We start from the raw sequence: 20,546 nt of genomic DNA on the forward strand, positions 1-20,546 counted from the left end.
GCGGGAGATCGACTCTCTGCGAGGTCTAGTTGTATGATAGCCATGGGAAGGACGCGGGCTTGGTGCTACACTTCAGATACTCTATCACGCATGTGCACCTTCCTCTTTTGTATGTCTGTTCCTTCCCTACATGCACTCGCTGACCATTGTCATGAAAGCTGTCACCGCCATTGGCACACCAGGCAATATCAGTCACCACCCCGATGGCATCGTTCGCGCGTCGTTTGCTATCCTGGACGACATCATCTTCTTCAGCCTCGACGCGGGTCCGATAATCGTTTCATGCTCGAATTACGCACATCATACGCACCAGAAACCAAACGCACCTAAAACATACGCAAGAGAAACGTGTGAGCTCACAGCACTAAGATGAGATCCAGCTCCGGAAGATCAAGCTCCAAGAGCTTCTGGAGCGTCTCCTCTTGGAAGGCTCGGCTGAAGCGAAAGTACCGCAAGCAGTCAGCCATCAGTACTGATGAGGACTTTCATTCTGCACGTCCTTCTCCAGCCCTCGATCTTGTCAGGGTATCACAAGTCACCTTGAGGGAACAGAATGACAATCAAACTCAATACTCGTCTTCGTTGTATTCGAAAGATGACGATCCCAACCCCCCTGTTGGGCCTACCGGAAAGCCCTTCTTTACAGAGCACCCAGGTGTAGGATACCCATTTGGTCATAAGTCCTTGGACACTTTCTCCCATGTCAGACAACCGTTTTTTCAGGAATCGCAAGCTGCGGCTGGTACCATAAAAGCGCCGTGTCCCTGGGATGCTTCTGCATTCGCGGTTGGCTGCCATGAAGGGGGGCTAGCGTCTACACCAAACCTTCCTGGCTGTTCTGCAGGGGAAATATCTGCCCACAGTCTGCCAAAGTTGTCGCGACAGTTTTCATTCGAGAGATTGCTCTGGGTCTTCCCCAGGGTGTACGCAATGGCCAAGGTCGTGCAGGCCATGTGTCTGAGTTATGGCGCTGAGGTTCGCTCACAGTCCAGCCAATTTGGCCTCACATCATCTTTTGATATACTAACACTTTTCACTCAAAACAACTCGACGAGACCGAATTCAGTCTCACATTCTGGATCAAGCGCGCTGAAAAGGAGGTCCGAACTGGTGACCTCGCAACTTTGGTCGAGAATGTGAACAATCTCTTCTATGCACTCTATTCGCGAGTGACTCTCGAATTGGCTGGGATTGAACTTGTCACTCTCTACCAGGCTGAGCATCCACCAAGAAGTGTCCCTCCGGCGTACTCCCCACTGTCAACCCTCCCCGTCGCAGATCACATCCACAGACTCTTGCTCGCCTGCAAGGAAACTCTTGACAAGACCAATGTCTGTGGGTACGTTGACCAAGAGGTCGTCAGCATGTGGCAAGAGGTTCTGACTCAACGCTTGATCGTGAAGGGGCTTTATTCACCTTCCTACCCTGACAATGTCATCGGCTATCGGCAGTTCACTTACAACGTCCTATCTGACCATCAGTCAGAATACGTCACTAGATGGGTCAGTATGGTACCATTTTTCTATTCGATCCCGCCAAATATTCTGATCGCAATATCTGAAAAATGGTTTACCGTGGCTGACCGGACTACAATGCCCGATGACATTCCTGCGTCTGACCTGCCTTTCACCGATCTCAGGGTGGCAAACCCAGTGCTGTGGGAGAAGGACCTCGTGCTAGACTATCGCCTCGCAGCGTTGGCGAGTCTCGAAGGCAAGTCGATCGGGGATGTGCGACGCGAGAACCCAAGAAGTCGACTTTTGAACCTCGCGAAATGCCGCAAATGCATATGCCCATCAACTTGTGGATGTGCACGAGGCTGCACAATCGAAGTTGAGAAGCCCTGCATATGCTCTGAGCGGTACGTACGCCTCATCACTTCTCGTCTCTGCAAGAGCCCAGGTCGGTTCCAATTCAGCATTCGCACCACCACCGCAGCACGTGCATGCTGGCAAGGGCTTGCTATGCTTCGACGGGATGTATCCACCGAGACTCTCATGTTCGAGTGGAGCGAGACGTTCTCAGTCTTCGAGCTCGAGGTTCAGAAGGAGCGTTGGGGCAGGTCTTTGTGAATGGTACCCTTCAAGTGATCACCGCTGCGACTGTTTGGTGTAAGCGGGCATTTACAATGTGAGATCTCGGGTGGAGGTGACGTGTTTGACAGTTCGATTTCAGCATTAGCGGGCAAGGCATATCAATTACGCAATGATACCCAATATAATCCATACTCTAGCTTCTCCATAATCTATCTCCTCCACACACAGAGCAAAAACGCTGTTGTTCTTGACCTCTCCTCGCAGATGCGATGGTCATGGAAGTCCGGAAGATATAGTCACTTTCAACCTCAACAGCGACTTCGATGCGCCCTTAACACGTGACACATGGTTCTGAGGCAATGATGACTCTCTTCTTCACCACAAGCTTTTGACACTTTTTAAGATATCCCTTTTAGTACACGTCCGCCCAATTTCGTCCTGCGGGAAGCAGTCACAGCCGTGCATAAATTCGTAAATCAGACACCGTCACCCATCCGAGTGCTTATACTATCGAGCCACATCCGATTTCGCACGAAAATTTCGGGAACAAGGGAAGATCATCGGACCGCTTCCAATTTGCATGTGGCATGGAACACGAGAAGTTGTCAAGTTATATATCGCCATAAGATTTCGTATGATGAGGACACCTGGTGGAGCAGTAAATAGACATTTTGACGCAAGCTATGACTCGCGATACCATGTAGAGCACAGAACAGGTGTCGGTGTGGCAAGCCCGTGAGACTTCGCTATACCTCGAGCGGCTCCGGCGAAGCACAGCCAACAGTTTTCCTTCTACACTCCATGCCGCTCGTGTCTTGACACTCTCGCGCGCAGATTACCATCTCTCCACTAAGCCTCGTCGCTGAAAACCTTCTCTCTCCCTGTTCTTCCCTCGTGTAGGCCATGACTACTTGATCGTCTCAGAACCTCAACCATCCCTCAACTTGCTCCAAGTGGGTTTGCGGAGAGGCGTCGAGTTAGGGATGGTGATCACGGTCGGCAGCGTCCCACCTTCACATCTTTCATCCTTCCCAAGGCTGACTAGACGGTGGATCGTGGGGAACGTGACTGGGGCTTCGGTCTCAGGTCTCCTTTGTCGCAGAGCTTCTCGACTCTGCGACCCAATCCACCTAGCGCGAAGCCTGGTCCACCAACCGTCCAGACGGCTATTCCACACGGCTGTGTGGCCATCCTACGGTGTCACCACACCCAGTCCTGATCGGCAGCGCGCTGGACCTGCGCCATCGCCTTTTCGATTCGAGACCGGATATGCTTTCTGCGCCAAACGGCCGCCACGTCCATTTCCCCCGCCCTTCTTGTCGCCCCCTTCATCGTCCTTTTCCGATCCCTTGACCACGCATTCATTGAGCCAGGATAAGAGATTATCCGTACGGGGTGAACCCATTCGTGGCTTGACAAATGGAGACGACGCAATACTTGCTGCGGAAACTTTTTTGGGGGTAGACGATGGGGTTGGTGCGTGGGCGACAAAGCCTCATGGACATGCAGCGTAAGCCTACCCTCTTACACCGAGTGTGCGCGTTTGGATTGCTGCGATAGCTCTGACCCAGTTCCTTTAGACTATGGTCTCGTCTTCTCCTTCACTTCTGGTCTCTCGAGGTCGAGCGTTTCGTGTCTGAGAATGACACCGCACTGGATCCTATTCAATACCTGCAGACTGCTTACGAACAAACAATTCTTGCCACTGAAAAACCAACCAAATGGCTTGGCACCACAACCTCGGCTACAGCAATCTTACACTTCACTGGAGATGAGGGGAGCAGCCTGCAACCGCTCCTCTACGTGACCAACCTGGGCGATTGCAAGGTCTTGGTCATTCGGCCAAGTGAAGACAAAGTTATCTTTCGGACAGCGGAACAGTGGCATTGGTTCGATTGCCCAATGCAGTTGGGTACGAATAGTGTTGATACTCCGCGCAAGGATGCTGTCCTGTCAGAGGTTCCGCTTCAAGAGAATGATATCGTGCTTGTAGTGTCCGATGGGGTCATGGACAATCTTTGGGAGCACGAGGTACTAAAAATCGTCATGGACAGCACCAAGAAGTGGGACGAAAGTCGTTGCAAGAATCAGAATGTGTCTCCTACGTCTGACCTTGCGGATCCACGGATGGTGTATACCGCCAGGGAACTTCTCAATGCCGCCCTGAATATCGCTCGAGATCCATTCGCAGAGAGTCCGTTCATGGAAAAGGCGGTGGACGAGGGTCTTGCCATCGAAGGAGGTAGGAACCGGCTCTTTTGCACAACTGCACTGAGCCACGAAAGAAGCTGACTTGGAAACAGGCAAGATGGACGACATCTCCGTAGTGATCGCCTCCTGCCACAGACGGGCCGGGTGAAAGCACCTACGACCAATAGTCCAATCTCACGCCCCCTCAACCAACCATGCATATCTTGGATATGAACTCGGTCTATGAGGTACATCGACTAATTGGTTTCCTTCTACCGAGAGCGAACATGAACGATTGTTTTTGCAAACCGCGATCAGGTCAACCCACAGTCAAGTTCGGTCCATGACGTGGTGGCATTGAAGAGCCCTTATTCACCATGCCCTGTGCCTTGCATCAGGGATGCAACGGCCTGTTCCTCCGACGAATACTGTCAAACATATCGTGTTTCCACATGTGTTGTATATGAGCAAGTAACATCCGCGGAGCTGGCTCTCAACCACATAGTGATTCTACCGTATATCCCGGGATTCCGATCCATACTTGAATGGTAAGGATCATAATTCAGTGATGATATCATCGAGCTTATTAAGACATGGCGATGGAATTGTTATGAAAGCTACCGTTTAGCAAGGGTGCGCACACTTGGCTCAATTTGAGGTTGCCATCTACATATGACTACAATGCTATCCCGGAAAGTCCTGTCATTTGACTCACAGTTGACTCACAGTGACCGCTTGAAGCCGGGACATTTTCGCGTAAGATCTCGCGAGTCAATAGTTCAGTGTGTTATCGCATACGGATATGTTCATATTATCTCCTGATGTCGTGCTGAGACTTACTTCTGGAGACAATAAGTGCTTGCTTAGTTCTGATTTCCACTGCATTGAAATGCCTATATGGAGATAAGTGTAACTGAGGGCTTCATGCGAAAAGCTTGAGCTTCTCTTACAAATGAAGCCCAAAAAAAAACCTGGACAATGCAGAGTAGTCAATCGTCACAAATGACATGAACTAGTAGGTCGGTTCCATATTGTAGGTCTCGCGGGTTGGCTGAAGCCATCGGTCGGCTGTAGCAACTTAGCAAGCCTTCCCACATTCCGCTGTCCACACGCCCCGATCCGAAACACCGCTTGAAATGCCGCCCGGCAGAACAAAAAAAAAGTTTCATCGTAGCAGCGTCGCGGCAATATACACGCTCTGACGGAATCAAATTAAAGCCTACAAGAGCCTTTGTCCGACACAATGAGAGCGAAACGTTCAAAGAAGTACCGCAAGCTTATGCACCAGTATGAACTCACATTTGGGTTCCGTGAGCCATATCAAGTCCTGGGTAAGCTTCTCTCTGATCAATGCTTGCGAGCTTTATACTGACCCAGGAATGCCCAGTGGACTCGAATTTCCTGCAGCAGGTACACAATTTCAAGATGGACTTGATGCCTGCGTTAGAGAGGACAGTGCAGGGTCAGATCAAACCACGTAAGTTTTCAGCCAGGAACTCATTTGGAACTAAGCTGCGCTTTTCTTCTGTAAATGTCGGTCATTGGGGCCTACTAGAAACTAACCGCCTGCGATAGTCTTGACGAAATGCTCTCTGGCTGCCATCACTGCTGCACAGCCCATCAACCCAAAGACTGGAAAGCCGTTCCGTCCTTATCATCTTCCACCGCCAACAGTACTGCCCCTCCGACACTGCTCACACAACCCAGCCTCGGAGCCTATTGACGAGATCGAATGCCTCCTTTCGCTGCTTTCGCCCAATGCAGAGGCCAAGAAGAACAAGGAGCATTATATTCTAGCAACAGCCGACCCCGCAGTCAAAAAGTCAGACAACAATAATGATACGCAACAACGCAAGCGCAAGCGAGATGAGGAGCGACAAGAAGAACAAGCTTTGCGCCGTGCTCGCAACTTGCGCGTTCGTGCGCGCTCAATCCCCGGTGTGCCCATCATCTATGTGAAGCGTTCCGTCATGGTCCTGGAGCCTATGAGTACACCATCAGAGAATGTGCGTGAAGGCGTGGAGAGGGACAAGTTCCGCGTGGGCTTGCCCCAGCCGGAGTCGAAGCCAGAAGATGGGCAAGAAAGTGCGGCGAAGAAGAAGATCCCTGGGTTGAAAAAAGCAAAGGGACCGAACCCACTCAGTGTGAAGAAGCCCAAGAAGCGCGCAGCTGAGTCAACAGGGTCAAAGCCATCACAAAAGGGTGCTGCTACGGAGGCCTCAAGAGACAACAATCCCACTGAGCAGGCTGGTGGTGAAGAAGGCGATGCTCCTAAGACCAAGAGGAGACGGCGTCATCACAAGGGCGGAGCTCGTGAGGGAAACGAAGCTGGCCCTCACTCTACGGAGACTGCTCAGGCTATGGAGTTGGAGGCTTGAGCGGTGGGCTCTCTTCTCCGAGTGCGCTGGTTTACCTTGCATCAATACTTCTCAAACGATATCACCCCGGCATGGCGTTAGGGCATGTTTCATTCTTTGTCGAAAAGTTGATCACATATACGTATTCTCGTCACAAACCCAAGACGAATATCCAATCAATCCAAAACCTAACGACGTGGCTGCGAATGGCCGAATGAGCTTGTGCCTGTGAGTACGAGGCGGGTGGTAATGTCAGGTATACCGTAAACAATAACAGACGGGCTTCTACTACTTACCTAGGTAGGCAAGATTCTGTTAAGGTACCTCATTGAATGAAAGCCACTCAATCAAGTTCGTTGAGCTACTCCTGTCCTGTTGCTACCAGTGTGCAGCTCGAACCACCTGTTGCTACCAGACCACGCGAATATGACTCCACAAAGAGATTGATAGGTATATATACAGTCAATCTGTCGTATCATATAGAAATGACCTCCCCAATAAAGGACATCGTACAAGAACTTAGAGAAGAGAGGAAGATGACAGGCCACCATGGCAGCCTAAAAAAAGTGAAGCGCCAAACTCCTTCCCCATGAATAGATTTGTCTGTGAGATGCCCATTGCAAATCATTGCTTGGCACTATCTGGTGCACCCTCGGCGTTGGAGGCCTGACCTGGCTGACTGAAAGAGCGCTCTTTGGCCCAGATGTCCTCGATGCGTCGCCGCTTATCACGTGCATTGTCGCGGTTGTTCTTCGCCCGGTCATATCGTTCCATGGAGAGGCACTTGTTCACTTCGATCTTGATGTCATTGCAGTTTCCGAGAGCTTTCCACATAAAGCCACGGGCGTGACATTCATCGAGGGCTGTCATGATTTCCTCGCAGTCTGATATTGTGCATAGTCAGCAAAGCATCGTGATGGATTGCGGCGAATCGAGGAAGGTATAATGGAAGGTTGATGGTCTGTTTGAGCTGACTTACTGACGTTGTACGGAGTGTGAAGGTGAGAATGCATGATTTGGTTTGTATAGCTGTGTGCTGCAAGGCGAGAAATTGCGGGTTTGATTCGAGGCTCGAACTTTGATGTTCAGGTGAGATTAATCTTTACCTCGAAGAGCATTCCATATTCCGATGCGCCTCAATCGACCCACCCAAATCCCGACCTCCGGGGCGGTAAGAAACATTATCCAATTCTGCCGGGAAGATTCCCCACTCACCGATAAAAAAAAAATATACTCCGATAAAAAGAAAGAGAGTACATCGAAGTCCCCTCATCACAATCAGGTGTCATTCATAATGTCGTCAATGATTACGACCACAGCGTGGGTGCGACGGGGTGTCGCTGCCCAATTCCCCACCAAATATGAAATCGACGAGGACGAGATGAATCGCATTTCCAAGCTTGCTCGAATGCAACTAGAGGATGCGCAAGATGACCTGAGTGCCGCAAAGGCGGGCGAGACGAATGACGACGACGCCGACGATGCCGCCATGGAAGATGACTCGAAGGACAGTGATAGCATGGAAGAGGATGGTGCGAAGCAAAAAACAAAAGATGGAAACGAGACGAAAGCAATCACAGAGTAGGTTTCAGCGTTACAAAAGAACGAGCTGGGACACAGACTGATGCGCGGCTTGCAGTGACGACGATGTTCTGAAGGAATTCGACATGGATCACTACGACAGCGATGACGTGGATGAGTCTGGAGAGAAAGTGACTCGCTTCGGCAACGTACAGTCGCTTGCTTACCACCAGCCCAACGAGGCTGATCCCTACTTGGTTATTCCCGAGGACGAGGAGGATGAGGAGCGCGAGGAGCTTCAAATTCTGCCAACAGACAACCTGCTCCTTGCCGGAAAAGTCGAGGACGAAGTCGCCCACCTCGAGGTCTACGTCTATGAGGACCGTGCCGACAATCTCTACGTTCACCACGATATCATGCTCCCAGGTATTCCTCTCTGCGTGGAATGGCTAGACATCCCCGTCGGCAAGGGCAGCGAGGGACGTGAGGCAGGAAACTTTGTTGCCGTCGGCACAATGGAGCCCGACATTGAGATCTGGGACTTGGATGTGGTGGACAGCATGTACCCCAACGCCATTTTGGGACAAGGCGGGCAGGACACTACCGCACCCTCTTCGTCCAAAAAGAAGTCGAAGAAGAAGTCCAAGGCCAATGACGAGTACCACATCGACTCCGTGCTGGCTCTTGCCGCCAATCGCCAGCATCGGAACTTGTTGGCATCCGCCTCTGCAGACCGCACAGTCAAGCTGTGGGATCTGAACACCACGAGCTGCGCCAAGTCATACACACACCACACCGACAAGGTCTGCTCGCTCGACTGGCACCCCAAAGAGTCCACAATCCTTCTCAGTGGCTCTTATGATCGCACCGTGGTCGCTGCCGACATGCGTGCTCCTGATGCCAAGGCTCGCTGGGGAGTTGATACTGATGTTGAGAACGTGCGCTGGGACCCTCATGACCCTAACTACTTCTACGTCACCACTGACGGTGGTATGGTCTATCGCTATGATGTCCGCAACGTCCCCGCCTCTCCGGCCGAGTCCAAGCCCGTCTGGTCGCTGCAGGCCCACGATTCCTCCGTCTCGTCTTTTGACATCAACCGCAGTATCCCTGGATTCCTGGTGACCGGTTCAACGGACAAGGAGGTCAAGCTGTGGAACGTCGAGAACGACAAGCCCAGTCTCGTCGTCACTCGAAAGCTCGACGTCGGCAAGGTCTTCTCTACTGGCTTTGCTCCCGACCCGGAGGTGAGCTTCCGCCTAGCTGTCGCCGGCAGCAAGGGTATTGTCCAGATCTGGGATGCCTCCACCAACGGAGCTGTGCGCCGAACATTCGTGTCTCGTATGCCCGACTTGGCTGGAGACGTGCCCGAGCGCATCACCGGTGTGGGTGCGGACGATGACGACTCTGATGATGAGGAGGGCGCCGATGAGGGTGCTGATGGTGCCGCCGCTGGGCCTGACGGCTGGGAGTCCATGGATGAGGACTAACTGTATAGAGAAGGAGAGAGAAGGAGATGAGCCCGATGACGATGCCAGATACCCGTGAAGTTTTTAGTGTTGATGCAAGGCAGAATAAAATAGACACTAGCGAGTATACTCGTGTTTTGCCATACAATTTGCACACTGTCTCCCACTGCGGAGAATCGGCAAGTGAATGGTTAAAACCACGACAGTTTCATCCTCATTCAGTAGCGCAAGATCTCTAAAAAAAAAAAAACTAGACTCCCTCATTCTCAAATGATGTGTATCGTGAATTATTCTATATCCAACTCAGAAACGCTACGCCTATTTGCAGCACCCAAACGCCCATCCGTGGAACCGAGGGCCCTTACGCACTCTCTTTGGCATGCACAAGGGTGGTCAAATCCAGAAGGCGATTCGAGTAGCCCCATTCATTGTCATACCATGCCATTATTTTGAAGAACTGGAAGAGACTTGTCGTGAGCAAAGACGCAAATGTCTCTACATGATGGGAGAGACGCCTACCTGGGGGTTTAGTTCGGTGCACGCGGGAGCGTCAATGATCGCGCTGTATGGACTGCCGTTGTAATCATTACTGACAAGTTCTTCGTCCGTGACTTGCAAGACACCGGCCATATCGGATTTGGCAGCAAGCCGGAAAGCAGAGAGGATTTCATTGAGAGAAGTGGCCTTTTCCGTGCTGATGGTCAGGTCGATCATGGAGACGTTGGGCCTGATAGAATAGCCGATCAGCTTTGAAGTCCATGGTCCTAGGTAACCTGCAAGGTCATTTTGTTTTTGTCTTTGGAGGTAGTTGTACATACGTTGGAACGCGAATGGATACACCTGTCACTTTGCCTTTCAATTCGGGTAGGACAGCCGCAACCGCTTTGGCTGCGCCTGTGGTAGTAGGAATAATGTTGTTGAAGACACCGCGTCCTAAAAAGAGGTCAGTTGCTTGTCACTGTGAAGCTCATCCAAATCAGACTTTGGTATGGATCTTCTCTATGCTGCTTACCCAAACGACGATTCTTCTTGCTATATCCATCCAGCACCTGTTGAGATCGAGTGGCGGCGTGGATGGTAGTGAGAAAGCCCTGTGTGATACCAAAGGTCTCGTGCAGCACCTTCAAGACAGGAGTGACACAATTCGTCGTACAGCTCGCATTGGACACAACACGATACTCTTCATCCGACGTGTACGCATCCGTGTTCACGCCGTACACAAAGGTCGGCGAGTCTGAGCTCGGCGCAGAGATGAGCACTCGCTTCGCGCCACCGGATGTGATATGATCCATCGCGAGGTCACGTTTTGTAAATTTGCCGGTGCATTCGAGCACATAGTCGACGCCCAAAGCAGCCCAGTTGAGCTTTTTGAGGTCTCGCTCTGAGGTGAGTGCAATCTGTTTCCCGTCGATCGTGATGAGATTGTCGGATATGATTTGAATGTTGGTTCGTTCGTCGAGATTGCCCATGGAGGAGTCGTAACGGATCAGGTAAATGAGGTCTTCAACGGTCAAACATGTGTGATTGATGGCTGTGATCTGGATATCTGAGCGGACTAGGGCAGCACGGAGGACATTGCGTCCTAGATGTTTTCAATAAGAATAGTGTAAGTAGATTCGGTCGATCCAGGTATCAGTCTCATGCATCTTTCCACGTTACCCACCTATACGTCCGAATCCATTGATTCCAATCTTGCAGTTAGAAAGGCCCGAGACATGAGGGCTGGCGATGGGCATGTCGCTGATTGAAGGCGCCATGCTGGACCGAGATCTCACTGCTTGGTATGATTGATATAAATCTCAGCACAAACGTCACGGGCAAGTTACTGATCGCTCTTTCTTTTTGGCCACGAAACAAGCTTGACTATACAAAACCAATTTCTCTCCAGCACCAGAATGGCGGAACATGCGTCCCTTATAACACCTCCTCCCAAGACGGCTGCCATATTGCCCCTCTTGAAGCAGGCTTAGCTGTAGAAAGCACCATAACCCAACCACCCGATCCTTTCCGCATCCACTATCGCCGTGATCCTTCTCCTCGAATAAGACCAGCTAGCATCTAAGCAACCCCCGTCAATTCGGTCCGAGCATCCAACATCATCCCAATCGGCAACCCATCCTTCGCACCGAACTGCTCCTCCCCGCGGTTACGCTCATCGGGACTGCCGCCCTCATACTTCCCTCGTCCAATAGAAGAGGGTTCTACGGCACCAGAATATCCCGCGCCCACTAACCGACCGCCGTGGAGTCCTGCGCAATAGTGCCGATTATGACATTTCAAATGGAGAGCTGCAAAGGTCCAGGTCTTGATATGGCGGCTCGTGGGTGGTGGAGTAAACATCGGAGGCACGTTGACAGCTTCGGGGGTCATGGAAGTGCCGATATACGGAGGACTCGACCACACCGTGTGGGTCTTGGATAACTACTCATCAGCCATCACTGCCAACTGGATCTTCGGTTGTTGACAGTGTCCAAGCTATGCACTGTTACTCCTGCTGTAGTTGGCAATCAGCAAGAACACAGCCAGGACCCATCTCTTCGTATATAGACCGCGGAACCCACGATTCGTGTTCTACGGGTTCATCTCCGCAGTAACTTATGTGTTTCTATGGAAGCATTGACGCATTAAACGAGCAAAATATTGACCAAGATCATTAAAAATCTGAATACAAACCTGAAACTCAATTCACACCTCGCAGTCGCAATTGGAAGCCACTGGACCGATAATGAGTCTAGAGTCCACTAGGCAGTAGGCACTAGCAGGGGTACTTTGTAGTTGCAGAGTGGGAAGCCGAACCTCATCTGATGTCCGCCCGGTTGTCGGTACTTAAGTCTTGGATCATCCCAAGACCAAGTTCTCAACACATCGTCTGCATTGGGACAGCCAATCTGTTTGACGTCTTTCAAGGAATACGATGTAAGATGTATAGTACGGACATTATGTTTGGTACCGTTTTGATTTCTACCACCGGTGACGGCAGATACTCATTCTATGCACTTTGCTCAAGATAAACGAGGCCATCGTAAAAGTGTTTTGTTCATAGCGGGAACGTGGGACCGCTAGTTGGAAAACTTCGTCTTTACGACTGTCGTCATCAAAGTGATGGAGCTTCGGATCGGACAGAAACCTATTTGGTCGCAAGCTTTCCGATCTCAGCCACGACAGCCTCAGTGACCTCCTTGGTGGTTGCCTTTCCGCCCAAATCGCGGGTGAGGACGCCCTGTTCACACACGTTTTCGACGCAATCGAGCAGCTGCTTCGACGCATCCTGCTCGCCCAGCCACGCGAGCATCTCGGCTGCGGTCCAAAAGGTAGCGACAGGGTTGGAGATGCCCATCCCCGTAATGTCGAACGCAGAGCCATGAATAGGCTCAAACATACTCGGATACTCGCGGGTCGGGTCGAGATTGGACGTGGGTGCAATGCCAATGGATCCAGCCAACGACGCCGCCAAGTCCGAGAGAATGTCGGCATGCTACAATTGAAAGATGTCAGCTGATCAGGTTCGAAATCCTTCTGGGGTAATGTTCTTATCAATGAAAGGCTAGACGAGGGAGAGGGGGGGGGGGAGCGGGTGATTGACCAGATTAGATGCCACGATAGTGTCCAGACTCTCCGGCTTCAACACCATACGGGTTGTCATCGCATCGACCAACATCTTGTCCATGGTGACATCCGGGAACTCCTTCGCCACAGCTTGGGCAACTTCATCCCAGAGGACCATCCCGTTGCGCTGCGCATTGCTCTTGGTCACGACCGTCAAGAGCTTGCGGGGACGTTGCTGAGCGGTCTCAAAGGCAAATCGCATGATCCGTTCCACTCCATGACGAGAGAAGATCGCGACCTCGGTCGCTACCTCCCATGGCTTTCCCGTGTGCGAACGGCCGCCTTGTCCGGCGTATTCACCTTCGCTGTTTTCGCGAACAATGACCCAATCCAGGTCCCCTTGTTTGCAGTTGCGGAGCGGAGACTCGGTACCGCGGAATACACGGGTTGGTCGTACATTGGCATACTGTTGGAAGGTTTGGCAGATGGCCAGACGCAGACCCCAAAGCGAGATGTGATCGGGTACGTCTGATGATCACTCATGTAAGCACAACAGAGAATTAGAATCCTAGATCCGGCGGCCTGGCTAAGTGTGATTAAACTAACCTGGGGCGCCTACGGCACCAAAGAAGATAGCATCATGCTTTTTCAGTTCCTCAAGCCCCCCCTCGGGAATGTATTTCCCTGTCTTCTTGTACGTTTCGGAACTCCAGTCATAGTTTGTGAAATTGAGCTTGAAAGTTCCTAGAGTCTCGGTCAAGGCTTTCAGTACCGTGATCCCAGCACTGATGACCTCCGGACCGATACCATCGGCCGGGATGGACGCGATGCTGTACGTCTGGTTTGCAGATGTGATTGAGGGAGACATTGCGGGGCTCTGGGGTTGTTGGAGAAAGAGGATTTTCCACTTTCGACAAATGTGAAGTTAACTATTCGAACAATACTGGAAAAAGAACGCAGTATACGCAAAGTGCATGCGAATGAGCCTTTATATATCCACATCAATCCGATTTCTGGAAAGTGAGCACACGGTCGTGAAACCAATAGGACTGAGCTTACAACCCTTTTCGGAGGTATGAATGTCCGGGCGATCGAGCGGGAGGTTGTCGTGGAGAAGACCCACTCGGACAAAGACATGTCCGGGCGGGGAAGTATGAGCCTCCTCAGGTCGAGGGTTGCGGGATGTATGTGTATCGCCCGAGAATTCAAGAGGACCAGAAGTCATTGGATCAAGCCAATGGGAGTTGACTGATGAGCGGACAATAAGAATGACAACATTTATAAAGCAGAGTGACTGTCTGGGCCACTCTTCGTGCTCAGAAGGTCCTGCAGGTAATTGATCGCGCACGGTTCGGAAAGAATGTTTCTATTACCACAGATTCTCGTGGACCATCCATGGCCGATCAGCTACGCTCCAAGCATCCGTCATTGTGAATGAGAAAGGATCCGAAAATGCAAATGCTGAAGACCCAAAGTCCCCCGTGGCGAACAATTCGCTGTTATCGATCGGATCACCAACAAGCTGTCCTGCACCGTGGGCCGAATCCACCGTCTGGTCTTCACTGGCGAAGATTCTAGATTCATGCAAATCACGATTTTGAGGCGCTGACAGATTGCCCAAATCCTGGAGTGATCTCTGTGCGGAGAAACTGGAATATGCAGGAACAGAACGATATCTTCCAGGACGGGAGACGGTCTCTGTCTGATGGCCACGACAATCGCGAGACTCTGGCGCTTGGTCTGCCTTCTTAGCGAAAGTATGGGGGGTTCTTTCCTCGCTCCGGGGAGAGAAGTCTCGTGTCGATAAGCCCTGATTGACCCGACTCATATCACTTCGGAATTCCAGACCCTCAGATTCTTTGGAACTTCGGCAACTAGCAGCCTCAGAGTTTGCGGACAAGTTAGATTGCATGCTCTTGATGGCATCAATGCAGGTTTCTGGCCAGCTACTCCCGCGCAGCGAGAGATGCTCGAGGATCTGAATTGCGGTCCTGGCATACTTTGAAGCAATCGTGACAGAGATCTCACCCTCCCACGAGGCGTACATCAGAATGAGACAAGCAATCCATGTGATCCAGGTATAAGATGGCCAAGCGAGTGGAGCATCGAAAGCAGAAGAGAGGTGATTCTTCAATGCCAAAAGCAGAGAACGGGAGGATGCAATACATACCTGAAGAGCAAGTTTGTATTCCGGATTCGGTCTCTCTACAGCAAGCACGGGGCGATTCATCGATATGATTGCCTCGTGCCTCAAAACCTCTAATAGCAACTGGTGACATCGTCTCAAGGTTGAAGGCGTGCTGACTTGCGTATCTGCGCCATCTTCCGCTGAATACACGTCGTCATAGGCCTGGTTCCACCATTTAGCAATCTCTCCGTTCACACGGGAGACTTCTGCTGGAGTGGCATTGCTATGGTATATCGACTTGTTTCGGAGCTCCAGTATCAGCCCACGCACTTGGGCAAATCGGGCAAGATGAGAAAACAGAACCAAGCGTGGCTCGCGAACAACGTTCATGTCAGGATTGTCGTGTCTCTCGGCGTTTGGAAAGCACACATCAATATCATCGTCTCGAATTCCCAAAGGGATACCGAGGGCCTGAGATAAATATCGGTCTAGTGTATAGATGGACCAGAACAGACGGCTTCGAAGGTTGATCTCGTCAACAGTAAAACAAGTGAACCGGCTTGGACAGCGATGTAGACCCAAGTGGAACGCCGTGCGGATAATAACACCACCGAGCCGAGAGGCTGCGTTCAAGCGCAAGGATGAGACAAGCACTAGCTGAGCTGCGAATGCAGCCTGCAGAGTTTGAAGTGTTGTATGCTCTGACAAGAGACTATGACTTTCCGTCATCACATGAGTCACGTCTTTGAAAACAAGATCTGAGGGAACTGGCCCTCTTCGAGGAGATTCTAATCGACGTTGTCGGTTATCTGCGAGGGATATTGAGAGAATCGAGCGGATCACAACCATGTCAAGGCGATTGATAGACGCTGAACTGTGAAAAGCCAGCTGCTCCATAGTTTTCAAAACAGTTGGTCCGTGGAGACAAGGAAAACACGGATGCCAAATTTCAAAAAAGTCGCGAGTCCATGCTACCAAATCATCAAAACTGAATTTCACAGTGGGGTCCGGATTCACTTCGCGAGAACTCCAAAAACCACGCTCTCCAGTCAAAGTGAGGCCTTCACCTTGTAACTGATCGTCTTCACCAGGCACAGAGCTTTTTCCACGCTGTTGACTCTGCTGCACATTTGTCGATCGTCGAGCAAAGGCACTGTAGACATGGCGGATGAAATGAATCCCGCTGGAGCTACCTAAGAAAGTCGCGGTGCCAGTTTTCTTCGATTCTCTCATAACACCAACTTCACGAGGAGAGGGTCGTGATTCCTCCGCTGGAGACGTTCGCCGCCGTCGCTTCGTGGCGCTTGATTCATAGTGCCAGTCCAAGCCGCTCTCTTCCGTAAGTGATCGAGGAGAGGGCTGAGATGTCATAGTACGTGACACATTTCCAATACTCCAGACAGTCACTTTGACAACTTTTTCTCTCCTTGATGATTGAACTTGGCAAGAGTCGCCAGGTCGAATTTGAACAATATCAGCCAGTTCAGCAATCAGACAATGGGTGTCGCTGCTCTGGGTCACGTGATCTGGGAGTGTCTTTCTCCGGCCGCGCCAGCTACTGTGTTTGGACTACTCATAACGTCATGAGCATTTGAGCGCGAACGAAAAGAGGGCTGGGTGTTTTACTCGGGTTTGCATCATGTCGTCAGGTTTGGGTAAGTCTTTTCTTGGTGATTGGTACTCTCACAGAAATACACGGACAAAAGACGGAATCTCACAGAGATTCAAGGTTCAAGTGCCATATCATGTGAGCCTTGTAGACAGCGAAAATGTAAAGTCAGTATACGAGAGTGGATATTAGCACTATGCAATCGGGCACTGACAATTACTTTTAGTGCGATCGTGAATTGTAAGAGAGTTCGGAGCAAGCAACGCACGAGGCCATTGGATAGGATGGTCAGAAATTGACATCTATATCAGACCCGCCTGCAAACAGTGCTCCAGTCAGCCCTCAAGATGTGTATATCACGAAAGTGGCAAGCGGCACGTTTTCACTTTGACCGCAGGAATGATGGAGCGAGTCCAGGCCGCGCTTTTCTAACCTTTCCTTTAGGGGCCTGCCTCCTGGATACCTCAACCAGTTGGAACAGCGGCTGGCCGACACCGAGGCGGCGCTCTACGGCGCTCTAGTGACGTTGCGACAATATGGACTGACACCTACCACACCACACCCTTTTTCACAGCACAAATCGTCTCCCAAATCGAAAGCAGATCGTGTTCTAGAATGGCATAGGCTACCACTTCATGGGTGGTCAGACATGGAGCGTTGGATGGCAGGTGCATCGCCGCACTTTGACCCACGTGCACATCAGTCAGCTTCCGGACCTTCTTCAAAGAGGCCATCAGGTCAAGCACACATCACTCAGGGACTCTTGGAGAGTCAAGACAGCTGCAACCGTCTTGATTCTTGTCTCGATTCTAATCCTCGTGGGCCAGCCATTTCACACACGTGGATCGCTGATGAGCGTTTGTCACAAGAGATAGCTCCTCCCCATAGCCGAGCCCAAGCTCCACCCTCGTTGTCTCCAAGTACACAGTATTCGCAGACTGTACTGCATGAAAGTACTCCCGAGGTGCTCCGATCCATAAGAAGAAGTTCGGATCAAACTGCACCTTTCGACTTGTCCAGCGAAGGCGGGCGGGAGAACCTACGAAAGAATGAGCCGGTCACCCAAGCGCAATCTTTGTCTGAAGAGCGACCAGACATATACTTCTGAAGAAGCGTTCAACTGAATGGATGAACTGTTGTATGACATCAACCTTAATGTGGGCCAGTTGTCTGCGAGGCGCAGGCCATATCACCTGGGAATCTCCTCCTGAAATGACCGGTACCTGTCACATAAGGTATCTCGAATCTCCATGAGTGTCGTGATAGCGTTACGGCGGGCTTCGGAGAATGTATCTGATTGAATCATTTTGCGGCATCGGTGGGACCGGACCGGCGTGGAAATTCGGCATGATGAGAGCAATGACAGTCATACACGATAAGGAATATCTCTAGTGGGAATCACTGCCCAACTCGAGATAGAGTGACTGTAACAGTCGTGTGATCATGTGGTGACCTTGAAGCATGGCGCTTACTCAATCCTTTATCGGTCACGTACCAGGTCCTGGACTGCGATCACTCCAGTCATTTGTGAGCCCTTGCCACAAATACATAGCACCACCGTCAATTAAGCATTGCTTCGTACCAGACTCTCATCCGGTAGTAGTCTCTGGGCGCTAGCCATTGCACAACTCAAGTACAGTCAGTACTGTGGTAAGGGTAGTGTCACTAGTAGTAGTGTAACTGTGAACTGTGAAGTTCTGTACAGTAACAGGGGTCCCTTCATGACGATGGAGTCGGATGCGCCGTCTGAAGATGAAACCAAACGTCCCTATTTGGAGTTGATATCCGTGCGACCGTCGAATGGATTACGATCTCGAAGATTTGAGACAAGAAGCGGGGAAGGACTCTTCCCCGGCTGTTTCAGATTTCCGGCGTTCTGAAAGCATTGACACCACTAATGAACGCTCAAAGTGGGATAAATGGAACAACTACCTCACAGTCTCTTAAGAACTTGTATGTTCCGGATGATTTTTTTCTTTTTTTCTGGAAACGTATCATACTACTGAAAGGCTCTGCTCACTGTCTTTCAAGCATCGGAATTTTTTTAATATGCTACTGTGATGTTGTTCCGGTTGCATGTGCCAGTTGTAAAAGACCAGGGCAACAGGATAAGATATCTGAGCGACTAAGACTTTTTCGGAATAGTAGAGGGACTCGGACCCATCTCACAACGCACGTGGGGCGAGGCACCTGGCTTGTGCACTTGTCACTGAGAAGCAACTCTTATGGATGTATCCAATTTGATCGCCAGGGATAAAAGATAAAAGTGATATGCCTTCCTTGACCTTGATGTGACGTGACGTCTTAAAAACATGCCTACCTATTACTAATCGTGTTGACCTACCTAGTACCAACCTCCCGAGGACAGAGGTACCTCCTGCGTCAAGCACGGCAGAGCCAGGGTTGAGCGAACCCCCAAGGGTCATAGAGGACGGACTGGTGTTCATCAGGTGGCGCCACGGAGGTCCCTTCAGTCCCGTCTTGGGCACGGGACTGGCTCCCCGAAGTGGGAGTCCAGCGTTGCAGCAGTCGAGTTGTCCTCCGCAGCACCGACCGGCGGAGTATTCGACCCAATTGTGCGGCCAGATGATTCCTCAACCAGATTATTCGGCCGGATTACCACATCGACAGTTCACGTGGTGCTTGTCCCGGGTGGGTGAGCTGACCAGAGGTCATCATGGGCCCTGAGTCGCTTGATCTACGAGGGTATCACAGTACTATTGAGGAACGGTGCACTACTACTACACTCAGACACTGCCTATATGGCCTTTGCCATGCCATGTGAACACGAGAAAGGCCTGGAATCCTGTCTGGGATTTATGGTGGCGATCGAACGATCCACCGCACCACGAACGTCGTCGAGTATCGGGTCTAGCCGATGAAGAGAATCTCATTTGTTAGACGGGCCGTGATTCACAGACTCCGGTACTACAGCAGTACTACTGACTAAGTAGTACTTCGTCCATGGCTACATGGCTACTGTACAAGATACATGCGGATCAAACTGCAAATTGCAGGAAACGTCGGATTATTCGAGGATCCGATTATTCGAGTGTTCGAGAGCCCTAAAGGCAGAGAAGGTTCCTGGGGACTGAACCAAACCTTAAAGGATGAAAACCTTTATCGACCTCCTCTTGTCCCTTTGGATCGTCCGTCGCGGTTCCGAACAGTAGCGCATTTACCCATCCACTCCTTTCCCACTCCGACGCTGGCCCCTGATTGACGGGGATCTTCAAGGGAACGAGTCTGCGTCGCTGGTCTGACTGTCTGACTGGTGGAGATGGAGATGGAGATGGAAAAACTCACATCTGAGGAGTTTGGCTGAGAGGAACCAGACGGAGTCGACGGAGTGGAGTCGGGTGGGAACCCCCTCCGGGTTTCGATCGTTTCCTCCTTTAGGCGCCGAGTCCTTTTGGTAGCGGCCCAGCGGAGCCCAAGTACCAGTACCAGTACCAGTACCGTGCGGTCCCTAGACTCCCTGAGTCCGTACTAGTAGTCCCTACGGCCTACGGCCTACGGACCACATTATTACAGGAGTCCGTACACGTACAGTGCGGGTTCCGGGTACCAGGAGTCCACGACGGCTCCCAAAAGTCCAGAAAAACTCAAGCAAAGTCCAGACCACGCGATGTACCGCCGCCGCTGTTGGTTCGGTTCTGCTGGCGCCGGGACGATGTGCGCCCAGCACAG

General features: G+C 51.2%; 10 protein-coding genes across 10 annotated transcripts; 4 read left to right on the top strand and 6 right to left on the bottom strand.

Annotated features, from left to right (window-relative positions):
* Positions 1–369: 369 nt before the first annotated feature.
* N7539_002119 (uncharacterized protein) lies at positions 370–2,072 on the top strand (the record flags this gene model as incomplete). Its single annotated transcript, XM_056931722.1, has 2 exons — positions 370–986; positions 1,067–2,072. 2 exons carry the CDS (start codon positions 370–372, stop codon positions 2,070–2,072), a joined length of 1,623 nt encoding a protein of 540 aa, XP_056793753.1.
* Positions 2,073–3,019: 947 nt separating this feature from the next.
* On the top strand, positions 3,020–4,395 carry N7539_002120 (PP2C family serine/threonine-protein phosphatase; the record flags this gene model as incomplete). The annotated part of the gene is made up of 3 exons (XM_056931723.1): positions 3,020–3,546; positions 3,617–4,278; positions 4,340–4,395. 3 exons carry the CDS (start codon positions 3,020–3,022, stop codon positions 4,393–4,395), a joined length of 1,245 nt encoding a protein of 414 aa, XP_056793754.1.
* Positions 4,396–5,469: 1,074 nt separating this feature from the next.
* N7539_002121 (rRNA-binding ribosome biosynthesis protein UTP23) lies at positions 5,470–6,604 on the top strand (the record flags this gene model as incomplete). Its single annotated transcript, XM_056931724.1, has 3 exons — positions 5,470–5,557; positions 5,614–5,703; positions 5,802–6,604. 3 exons carry the CDS (start codon positions 5,470–5,472, stop codon positions 6,602–6,604), a joined length of 981 nt encoding a protein of 326 aa, XP_056793755.1.
* Positions 6,605–7,207: 603 nt separating this feature from the next.
* N7539_002122 (COX assembly mitochondrial protein) lies at positions 7,208–7,596 on the bottom strand (the record flags this gene model as incomplete). The annotated part of the gene is made up of 2 exons (XM_056931725.1): positions 7,208–7,467; positions 7,563–7,596. The coding sequence occupies 2 exons, from the start codon at positions 7,594–7,596 to the stop codon at positions 7,208–7,210; spliced, it is 294 nt and encodes a 97-aa protein (XP_056793756.1).
* Positions 7,597–7,877: 281 nt separating this feature from the next.
* N7539_002123 (rRNA-processing protein PWP1) lies at positions 7,878–9,594 on the top strand (the record flags this gene model as incomplete). The annotated part of the gene is made up of 2 exons (XM_056931726.1): positions 7,878–8,164; positions 8,223–9,594. The coding sequence occupies 2 exons, from the start codon at positions 7,878–7,880 to the stop codon at positions 9,592–9,594; spliced, it is 1,659 nt and encodes a 552-aa protein (XP_056793757.1).
* A 340-nt stretch (positions 9,595–9,934) lies between these two features.
* On the bottom strand, positions 9,935–11,330 carry N7539_002124 (type I glyceraldehyde-3-phosphate dehydrogenase; the record flags this gene model as incomplete). The annotated part of the gene is made up of 5 exons (XM_056931727.1): positions 9,935–10,030; positions 10,093–10,300; positions 10,392–10,506; positions 10,586–11,155; positions 11,237–11,330. The coding sequence occupies 5 exons, from the start codon at positions 11,328–11,330 to the stop codon at positions 9,935–9,937; spliced, it is 1,083 nt and encodes a 360-aa protein (XP_056793758.1).
* A 301-nt stretch (positions 11,331–11,631) lies between these two features.
* N7539_002125 (uncharacterized protein) lies at positions 11,632–11,943 on the bottom strand (the record flags this gene model as incomplete). The annotated part of the gene is made up of 1 exon (XM_056931728.1): positions 11,632–11,943. One exon carries the CDS (start codon positions 11,941–11,943, stop codon positions 11,632–11,634), a length of 312 nt encoding a protein of 103 aa, XP_056793759.1.
* A 757-nt stretch (positions 11,944–12,700) lies between these two features.
* On the bottom strand, positions 12,701–13,987 carry N7539_002126 (putative tartrate dehydrogenase; the record flags this gene model as incomplete). Its single annotated transcript, XM_056931729.1, has 3 exons — positions 12,701–13,048; positions 13,124–13,647; positions 13,726–13,987. 3 exons carry the CDS (start codon positions 13,985–13,987, stop codon positions 12,701–12,703), a joined length of 1,134 nt encoding a protein of 377 aa, XP_056793760.1.
* Positions 13,988–14,488: 501 nt separating this feature from the next.
* On the bottom strand, positions 14,489–16,618 carry N7539_002127 (CeGAL family transcription factor; the record flags this gene model as incomplete). The annotated part of the gene is made up of 1 exon (XM_056931730.1): positions 14,489–16,618. The coding sequence occupies one exon, from the start codon at positions 16,616–16,618 to the stop codon at positions 14,489–14,491; it is 2,130 nt and encodes a 709-aa protein (XP_056793761.1).
* A 786-nt stretch (positions 16,619–17,404) lies between these two features.
* N7539_002128 (uncharacterized protein) lies at positions 17,405–17,590 on the bottom strand (the record flags this gene model as incomplete). The annotated part of the gene is made up of 1 exon (XM_056931731.1): positions 17,405–17,590. The coding sequence occupies one exon, from the start codon at positions 17,588–17,590 to the stop codon at positions 17,405–17,407; it is 186 nt and encodes a 61-aa protein (XP_056793762.1).
* Positions 17,591–20,546: the final 2,956 nt, after the last annotated feature.

Source organism: Penicillium diatomitis, assembly GCF_028827545.1.
Source record: "Penicillium diatomitis strain IBT 30728 chromosome Unknown utg000002l_segment0_segment0, whole genome shotgun sequence".
In the NCBI taxonomy this organism is placed as follows: Eukaryota; Fungi; Ascomycota; class Eurotiomycetes; order Eurotiales; family Aspergillaceae; genus Penicillium; species Penicillium diatomitis.